Genomic DNA, 10166 nt, shown 5'->3' with positions numbered 1-10166 from the left:
CTAAAAGAAGTCAGAAAAGGTGGCAGAATAACAAAAAGGAAAATTCAGAAATATTTCAAATTGAAAGATAATGAAAATACAACATATAAAATTTGTTGGCTACAGGTGAAACAAAATTATAATTTATGTTAGAAAAGAAGAAAGGATAAAATCAATGACCATGGGCTTTACCAAAGAAGTGAGAGAAAGAAGGCTAACATGAAATTAAGTGGAAATCAATGAAACAGAAAGTAGAGAACATGTTCCAACAAAATTGACAACTTGGATAAAATGGACAAATTCCTTGAATACTAGTTACAACCTAGGGTAAACTAATCTCCATCTTACAGAACTCTAACTCAGAAAAATGTCATTTAGGGAAAGAACAAATACTATCTACAAAAATTACAAAGTAGGAATTAAGCTAACAAAAGATAAATCCTTTATGCTGAGAATTATAAAACATTACTGAAAGACATTTAAAAATCTAATTAGAGGTATATTCTTTTTTTTTCTCCCATACTGGAGTTTGAACTGAGGGCCTAGTGCTTGCTAGGAGGTGCTTTACCACTTGAGCCACTCCACCAGCCCCTGGAACTGTATTCCTGAACAGGGAGTGGGCTTAGTTAGTATTATAAAGATGAAAATTCTCCTTAAGTTGATCTGTACTATAGTTTCCAGGAGCTTTAGTTGGGGTCCTCAGTTCTTGTGTTCCTGCAAGAAAGATTTCAAGCAAGATGGAAAACATAGCGAAAGTAATAACAAAAGTTTATTAAGAACAGCAAAGTTTATCAAGAAAGAAAGAACTCATTCCCATAGAGAATGAGCTGTCTCAGAGATTCCAAAATTCCAAAAGAAAATGCCACAGTCATACAGAAGAGCAAAGGGCCAAGTGTAGCTGAAACACGCCTGAAAAAAAAAAAATGTTGCGAACTGGTCTAGAAAAACCTTTTACAAAGCTATAATAATTAAATCACTGTTTTACTAGCATGGATAGCAGATCGACCAGTTGAAGAGAGCTCCCCACAGTTACATGTATTTATGAAAAATTGATTTTAAAGCAGGTACAAAGAAAGGACAACTGTTCAATATGTGGTGCTGAGAAAACTAGTTATTCTCTATAAGGAACAGAAACAAACTTGAGTCCTTAACCTCATTGTGTATATACACAAATCAATTCCAAGTGGATGAAAGATACAAATATTGAAGCAAAAACATGAAATATTTAGAACTTGGCACAGGAAAGAATTTCTTAAACAAGACATAATGTGCAAACCAAAAAAGACAAGACTGATAAACTCTGTTACATTAAAATTAAGCCACATGGAATGAAAATATAAGACAAACTGAGAGAAGATATTTATAATATTTACAACACCTTCTGTAAGAGAATTACTTTCAGAATGTAAACCAGAAAAGGTAAAAAATCCAATTTTCAAAGAGAGCTAAAGATATAATAGTCCTTTTATACAAGTTTAGTTATCCAAATTAGGCCAAGCAGAAACTGGGGTCTAGGTAATGGCGTTTTGAGACAGAGGTGGTGGTGAAAGGGCCTGCCCCTTAAATGAGATCAAAACAAAAATCCATAACCAGAAACAAAAGGCCAATAATTTAAACCACATTTAAGTTTAGAATTTGTTCAGCAAAAGAAACCATGAAGGGTAAAATGCCAGGATTTACTGCACCAAGAATGGCCTATAAACATAAAAATATGGCTCACTTCATTGACGGAAATGCAAACTGAAGTCACAGTGAGGTACTATTTCACACTGATCAGGTCAGAACATTCTGAGTTTACTGGTAAGGATGTGGCAAAAAAACCATTTCTCATCCAGTGCTATGAAGGTATTCAGCTGTTAAAAGCACTAGGAAAAATAAGCCTATGTCCATGCAAAGCCTTTTACACAAATGTTTTCAGCAACTTTGTAATAACTAAAAACAACCCACACACCCATCAACAAATGAATAAACAAGTTGTGATATACCCATATAATGGAATGCTACTTGGCAATAAAAAGTAAACACATAACAAAACGTATGAATCTCAAATATACTGAGGGAAAGAAGCCAAGTGAAAAGTATATACTTGCATGAATCCATTTATTTAAAAAATGCAGAAAGTGCTACACACACACACACACACACACACGCAGGCAGATATAGGGAAATTACAAAGAAAAAGGGATGATGAACTCCACATTCAAAACAGAATTATTTTTGAAGTGAGGGGAAAGGAAGGCGGTGCCATTATATAGCACATAGGAACAGCTCATATTCTGGCATCTGTCCCCAGGACAATGGAAAAATAAAGAAATAATTTATTTTTTGCGGTACTGTGGCTTGAACCTCAGGGTCTTCACCTTGAGCTACTCCACCAGCTCTACTTCTGTGAGGGGGTTTTCCAGATAGGATCTCGAGAACTATTTGCCCGGGCTGGCTTCGAATAGTGATTTTCCTGATCTCTGCTTCCTGAGTAGCTAGAATTACAGGCGTGAGCCATCGGCGCCCGGCGGCAATATTTAAAAACAAAAAACAAATTATCTTCCTTCCACACTCCCCCCAGAAGGGTCTAAGTTCCTTTCCTCCAAACACTAGTAGTAGTCCTTATTTTCTTCCTATCATTTTTGTTTACTTGGTTACTGTCTTTATTAAACAATGAAAATATAAGCTAACGCAAATGTATTGCAATTGTCTCCATCTCCCTTCGTCTGGCAACACATAATTTTGCTATGATCAAGATCTTACAATTTGAGCACTGCCGAGAAAGCGGAGACCTAGGGGCTTCCGACATAATTTCAGATCCAAACAATTGTAGGTTTCGGTTTAAAACAGGACCTGTGTCATAACTTGGTTCTGGCCACTACCCAGCTACTTTGCAGGAGACACATCCCGTCTGCAACTCGGTTCTTAAGGTCTTCCAGGTCTGTGGTGCCTACTCCACTTTGCAGGGCAGACGCCGCCCAAAACACTGCTTTTTTGCTTCTTTCAATGCTAGCTTTTGCTAACTCCCCTCGACCCCGACTCCCCTTCAGTCGGTTTGGATAATAACGAAGCGCAAAGCCTCTTAACACCAGCGCATTTAAAACTAATCCCACGGAGCCGTCCCCGTGGTCACTGACACGAGGAAGGACACAGTGACACATTCACGTGGAAGGCCTTGAATTCCCTAAGGAAGGGTCCGACACATACCGCACTGCCCGCCCCTGAAAAGGGCCACGCCTCCCGCGAGCCGCGGCTCCCGATCTTCAACCGGCCCGCCGCCACCTTCCCGCCTCCCCCGGGGCGCGCACTTCCGGCCGCGAGGGCGCTCGGGAACGCGCCCTAAAGGCTTCCACCAATCAGCGGCTGCGCCAGACGACGAGCATGCGCGCGCGCACACTTGTGCGCAGGTTCGAATCTCCGCCGCTCCGCCGTGGCGGCTCAACGTCCGGGCCTCACCTCCGCACCGACGAAGGCCTCGCGCGCGGGCGGCACCGGGCTCGGGCCGCCCCGCCCCCTCCACCTTCCCGACCGTCTGGCCCGCTTCGGCTTAGCCCGCCCTCGTGCGCTCCGCCCCCCGCAGCTTTCCCCAAGCCTCCGGGCCCATGGCCAAGCGGCGTGCGGCTGAGCCGCTGACGTTCCACGTGCCCTGGAAGCGGCTCCTGCTCTGCGACTTCACCGAGGAGCCGCCGCCGCCGCCGCTCTGGGTCCCGCCGTCGGGGACCGCGCACCCCGGGCAGCCCCGAAAGCGGAAAATCGACGCGGGGGCCATGACAGAGCTTTCGGTTTCGCCCAGCAAGCGCCGAGGCAGCGGGGACAGCGACGTCCCGGGGGGCGAGGAGCCTGCAAGTCGCGGGCTGGAGACCGGCGAGCCGTCGCAGTCGCCCTTGCCCGGGCGGCCCCGCGGGCCGGGGGAGGAGCTGCGGGACGCCCGGCCCCCGAGGGGCGGTGGCGACGACGAGGCGGGGCGCGCAGGGCCCCGGCGGGGAGACTGGGGGGCCGCACCGCGCCAGGTAGGGGCCTGGGAGCAGCGGGGTTGTGGGCGCAGGGCCCCCCCTTTTCCCCAGGTACCGCGCGTCCCGGGGAGCAGTGTCCCGCTACAGACCTGTGTTAAGATATCCCAGAGGCGCAGCGCGGGGTCCCCGCCGGCCGAGTGGACGGCAGGCTGTAAGAGGCGAGGACCATAGCTGCGAGCACAGGGGTTCACCAACGACCACGTCGGAGAAAGGGGTGGCACGACTGACCAAGCGTGGCCACTGTGGTAGTCATCAGTTAATTGGGGTGCAGGAGGTGTACATGGCGGAGGGCACTGACCGCCGGATCTTGGGAACAGCCTTTTAAGCTCAGTGTTAAATCATCCAGTCCTGTAAAATAGGATTGTTGAAAATTACCTGTGTCTCAGTAAAGCACATACCGGGATCCCTGAGAAGTGCCTCCTCTTCTCGCCTAGGCCCCTGAGAGTCCTGGGGTCTGATTTGTCTAGAGCCATCAAGTTCAGTTTGGTAGCTGCTAACTCGAATCCTACTGAGAGAGAACCAGGAATACGACTGGTTCAAATTGAGATGTGCTGCCAGTGTACAACACGGTGGATTTTGAAGACTTGAAAAAAAGATATCAAATACCTCAAAAGTGTTACATATGAAATAACTTGTGTGTGTCAGATTGAATAAACTTAGTTTTAGCGCTTTTAGTAAGAATACTGGAAAATTTTTAAAGTTTGTGGCACAAATTTATTTGACAACTCTGATGTAGACTTAAGAATTCAAGCTGCTTTTTTTTTTTTTAATCAGTTCTGAGATAACTTACGGGGGAGGGGAGGGGCGGGGATTAAGGGTGGAAGAGTGGAAGAACCAGGTATAGTGCTCAGAATTCACCAAACTCTTCAAGCACCATCCACATCCACCCATCATTTTCCTAGTCTTAAGTACTTTATGTCAGAGTTTATGAGCTACCATACCAAAAAAAAAGAGATTTCTTTCGTATTACGTGCTTATGAGAAAAGTCTAGTAAGATAATGAGAATTTTATAGTTGAGATCAAGATTTTTTTCCCCCCCTATGGTTGTGAGAAATTATCTTTTAATCACTATAATGACCATTTCTGGATGGAATTATAAATATTACTTCCAGTTTTCTTGGAAATTAGAAAATGAGCTGTTTTTAGACACTTTTTCTTTAAATTTCTATTAGATGTTCAAAACTAACATTAAGACGATGATGGTCATTCAAACCTGTGGATAGGTACTGTGTAGTTTGAAATCTTCCTCTTCAGACTATTTTTGGTGTCCCACCCATATATATGCTTGTCTTTCCACCAGAATACATTGGGTACAGAGTGGGTATGTACAGAATTGATAAGAGGAAAATAGAGAAATGGGGAGTTTTTAGTAAACTGACATCACGCCTGCCTAGAATCTGCTAGCACAACTGTATTGTGTCTTATCTCACACACAAGTGACTTTACCTGCCAGTTCTCACTTGCATTAGTTGCTGCAAGCTCACCACAGGGAAGAGGCTTGGTTGTAGGGCTCCTTCTTTACCAAGTCTAGTCTGTTCTTTTTGGCAAAAGCCCAGGAACAGTCAATTTCCTTCTTTTTCAGCATAGTTCCCTGAGCAGCTTCTCTTCTGTAAACCTAAGAGAAGAATGTGCACTGTCCAGCTTCCCCGGTTGCTTTTCTGCCTCCAAAGACAACCTTTTTTTTTTCCCCTCTGCTGGACAGGCACTCTACCACTTGAGCCACTCTGCCAGTCCTTTTTTGTGTTGCTTCCCCCGCTCCACCCGTGCATGCCTTGTAACCTGAATCTTTTTTATTATTGTTGTACTGGGGGTACATTATGCCATTTACAAAAGATCTTACATTATAGTATAGTTGAATTCACTCCCTCCACCATTCTCCTTTATCTCCCCTTCTGCCTGTGTTGGGTATTTTTGACATAGAATCTCATGAACTATTTGCGGGGCTAGGATTATAGGCGTGAGCCACTGGCACTAAGCAAGGTAACCTTTTCTGTTTTAAGCTAATTACCAAGGGAAAACAAGTTATAACAAAAACAGAGAAATAAGAAAACTGTTGCCATGTAATAGATGTCTGCCTGGTTTTTATTGTGCTCAGAATAGGGCTTAAATTCCTGTCCTCTCCCTGGGATCTCATTTAGGAAATAACCACCTCAAATACCTTTATTCTACATTGGAAAATGCAGTGCAGGCAGAATAATGGTAACATTTTTGTCCTGGAACCTCCGAATATGGCCTATGTTGTTTCAGATATTTTTTTTTTTTAAGTAGAGAACTAAAAGGTATTGAAATTTTTTTTTTCATGATAGAATCATATTATGCTCTGCCAGTGTTGACTCTTACTGTCAGGTATTTTTAACAAAAAGCAAACAAGTGTTTTACTAGAAAGAATGTGATTAATGATTCACATTCACTGGGGGATGTAATACCTAGCAATATTGGACAATGACTATGCTAATCCTTGAGTCTTACAGTGGTTCTACTCCACATTACCAGTGCGGAGAAGATCAGAACTGATGTGGAGTTATGCAAATCCAGGTCTGCCTAGTGGCAAAGTTTGCACTTTTAGCTCCTAGGTTATATTAACATTGAAGGACCTTTGTAAGTAGGTAATTTTAGCAATTAGATTTTCCAAAGGTAGACAGCTCAAACCCTTTTCAATCCCGTTTGCTTATTAAAGTGAAATTTTTCTTGATATCTTTTGACTTTATTATATTTTTATCCCAATTTTAATTGATTCCCCCAAAGACTTGGTTCAGTAAGCCTTAACATGTAAGACACAGGTTCCTAATGAGTCTTCTCACAGGCTTATGCTCTTCACTAATCATGCTGCCACTGAGCACTCAAACGTGCTCACTAGTTTGAATAGTGCTGGAAAATTGTGAAACCTAGAATGACAGAGAATGTATTGCACCATTAAGTTTTAAAATGCTGACATGTTGAAACTATATTTTTGGATATATTGCATCAAATAAAATACTAAAATTATTTCCACTTGTTTCTTTTTACTGTTACTAGAAAGCTACATATGTGGCTTTCATTGTATTTTTGTTGGACAGTGTTGCTATAGCAAGTAGAAAAAAGTAACAATAAGACATGGTGGAACATGAATATTGATCTGGCAAGGGCATAAATGTTAAGTATCACCACCTTGTAAGCCTGTATGCAATTATGCTATTTTCTTTGCACAGTGCATTTTGGGAATGCTTGAAAATTTTGTTCCAATTTTAACTTCATTGCTTAAAATAATTTTGTAAGTCATTCAGAGTAAGCTGCTGAATTTTTAAGGAGCCACCATTCATTTGGATTGATACACTTTAATATTGATTTAAAAGATATTTTTAGTCAAATGATCAATTTAATGTTTTCCTTCTATTTGCTGTGTTAATATCTTAATACTTTATGAAAGGTCATTAAAATATTTTGAACTATTTAATGTCAGTCTCTTAGAAAACCAAACCTCAGGGAAGAGACCAAAAATAAGTTAATGAATGTGTATTTTAAAATTTTTATTGTCCTCATTGAAAGTTTAAAACATGTCAGGATCATTTTGAGACATTTTCTTTGAGTGAAAAATTAGAAAATTCTGAAAAGAAATGCTCTTGGAGGAAACTCTTTTATTAGTAAACACTTTTACAAATCCACAAATATTAAAATGCACAGATTTGATTGGATACATGAAGTACTTTAATTCATCAGAATTAAAAATGTATATTTGTTAAAAATAAAAATGCTAAAAAGGAAGTTTTAAAATTATTTAATTTTTGTTGTTGTTTTGTGGTGCTGGGGATGAACCCAAGGCTTGACACATGTTAAGCAAACACTTTACCACTGAGCTACACCCCTAGCTCTTATGAGATTTTTTTGAAACAAGGTCTTGCTAGTAGCAGACTGGCCTTGAACTTGGTATCCTCCTGCCTCAGCCTCCTGAGTGAGTGCTAGAATTACAGGTGTATATCACCATTTTCCAGGGGAAAAAATAGCAACAACAACAAAAAAAAGCCAAACTTTTGCCACTAATGTATTTTCATCTCTTTTTTTTCTCCTTAAAGCACAATGAAGAATTTTGGCAGTATAACACGTTCCAGTACTGGAGGAATCCTTTACCACCTATTGACCTGGCAGACATTGAAGATGTAAGTGAAGACAACCTGACAGAAACAACACTTCAGGGCAAGAATGAAGTGGTTGAGATTGATATGGAATCCTGACAAAAAGAGCTGAAGAAGTGGAATTCACTGAATTTGAAGGAGAAATCTTTAAGTGAATTCATGTATTCTTAAGTTATGGAAAAGTTATTTTTCATACTTGACATGATGTTTCCAAACCTGAAAAATGAGGAAAGGTTGTTCTGAAGATACATGCCCGTTGTTACTACTGAACCTCCCAGTAGAGATTTGTCAAGGATATATTAAGTATTTTGTGTATGCATTTTTTTAAAAAAGTTTTGTTTAGGTTCTGACTTTGATGATACTGATCTTATAAAAAGGAGTTCTGGCAGTTTCAGAAATAGATGGGAAACACTTAAATCTTCCTCTTCTCTGTACCAAAAAGTTTATTTGTGGTACATGAAATAAATATCATTTTATAATAACTGATAACAAAATACTTTCTAATTCATCTTATTGACTTCTTTTAGTTGAACAAATAGCTGATGTGAACACCTATGCAAACTTAAAATGTGGGGGATTCTTTCTGAAAACCAGTGTTTTAAGAGTTTTATAAGGGTAAACTAGTGAGAATTTCAATTTGTCTAGCATGTTTGAATCACTTCCATCCAGTATTTGATGTTTGTTAAACTAAGAATGAAAGGTGAAAAGTGTATCGTGTGTAGTTTCTTGATTTTGAGTTGCTTTGAGGGCGCGTTTTGTGTCATTTACTACTTTACACCTGTAGTTCTCAACACTGGCAGCACTTTAAAAAACTTTGTAGGGCCCCATTCTAGAGAAATGCTGGTTTAGTTTTTCAGAGGTGGGCCTTAGATACAGGTAATTTTTTTTAAGCACCAGTCTTCCTTTCCTCCATTCTTTTAATGCGTAGATAGGATTGAGACCAACTAGACTAGTGGTAGTTTTTCCTGTTTAAAGGAGACAACTAATTTGAGCTGAAGCAATGCCTGTTTATTAGTTTTGTTCTTACTTTACTCTGTTGATGGCTTTGTCACAAGTAAGTTATTGTGTTTCTATTACTGTTTTATTGTTAAAAAATAAAGTAAGCAGTTTGTGTTTGAGTTACGTATCAATTACTAAGTTACTTTTTGTACTGCATCCTGAATGTTGACTTTGTTATTTAATGACTTGTCATCCCTACTTGTGTATTTTTTGTTGTTGATGACATTAAATCCAAAATTCAGAAAAGATGGTAAATACAATGAGAGAGAGAGAAAAACAACATTTTGTGTGTACCACAGAATTTAAATATGGATTGACAATGAGAATAGAGTAAGTCAAACTGTGTAGCATTGTGGTCAGACATGGTTCAAAGTCTTGTACTTCCACTTCCTACCTATGCAATATAAAGCAAGTTCTTTTTCATCTCTAAACCTCACATTTCTCATCTGTAAAATGAGAAATAATAAATAGCATCTACCTCAGCGACTACATTTCTTGTCAAGTAGTGTTCTAAGTACTTTATGTGCAGAGCTTGTTTGATTCTCCTAATATCCTTATTTTAAGGTAGGTTCAAAAAACTTTTTGAAGAAACGTTTCCTATAATTCATTCTGCTTTAAGTTAACTGCCGCTCAAAATCTCAGGAAAAGAATTGAAATTGGCAAAAAAATGAAATGGTAAACTTTATATTCCCCTCTTGTTTGACCAGGAGGTGGAAAAATAATGCTGTTTTATTCACTGCTTCATTCCTAATACCCAGAATAGTGCCTAGCACTGTCAGTCCTTCATTAGCAAATGGGCATTCTTACCTACCGATGGGAAGAAAATGCCAATAAGTTTATTTCTATAAACATATATTACAACGGTAATTAATTTGCCCAAGGATGTGAACTGTAAAATTTGTATGATGCTGGGGTACAGCGAGCTCAGGGCCTTGTGCTCTAGGCAAGCACTCTACCTTTCTGGACTCTACCGCCAGCCCTTTTTTTTTTTTGCTTCAAGTTACTTCTCAAATAGGGTCTTGAGTTTTTCTCCTGGAAGCCAGCCTGGAACCACAGTCCTACCTGTGGCTTCTGCCTGTGTTCT

The 10166-nt window shown here is 40.4% G+C and overlaps 1 protein-coding gene across 1 annotated transcript; it reads left to right on the top strand.

Moving 5' to 3' along the window:
* The first annotated feature begins 3352 nt into the window (after positions 1–3352).
* On the top strand, positions 3353–8793 carry C13H9orf40 (chromosome 13 C9orf40 homolog). The gene is made up of 2 exons (XM_020186181.2): positions 3353–3971; positions 8024–8793. Exons 1-2 carry the CDS (start codon positions 3564–3566, stop codon positions 8180–8182), a joined length of 567 nt encoding a protein of 188 aa, XP_020041770.2. The 5' UTR covers positions 3353–3563; the 3' UTR covers positions 8183–8793.
* The last annotated feature ends 1373 nt before the right edge of the window (positions 8794–10166 follow it).

The sequence above is a fragment of the Castor canadensis genome, chromosome 13 (assembly GCF_047511655.1).
Source record: "Castor canadensis chromosome 13, mCasCan1.hap1v2, whole genome shotgun sequence".
NCBI classification, from domain to species: domain Eukaryota; kingdom Metazoa; phylum Chordata; class Mammalia; order Rodentia; family Castoridae; genus Castor; species Castor canadensis.
This window is presented reverse-complemented; position numbering and strand designations above follow the sequence as displayed.

What these genes read in the sequence shown, in the direction of transcription:
- C13H9orf40 (XM_020186181.2), top strand. Translation starts at nt 3,564, where the DNA reads ATGGCCAAGCGGCGTGCGGCTGAGCCGCTGACGTTCCACGTGCCCTGG. An exon ending in GGGGGGCCGCACCGCGCCAG is followed by an intron (nt 3,972 to 8,023) that starts GTAGGGGCCTGG and finishes TTCTCCTTAAAG; the next exon opens with CACAATGAAGAATTTTGGCA.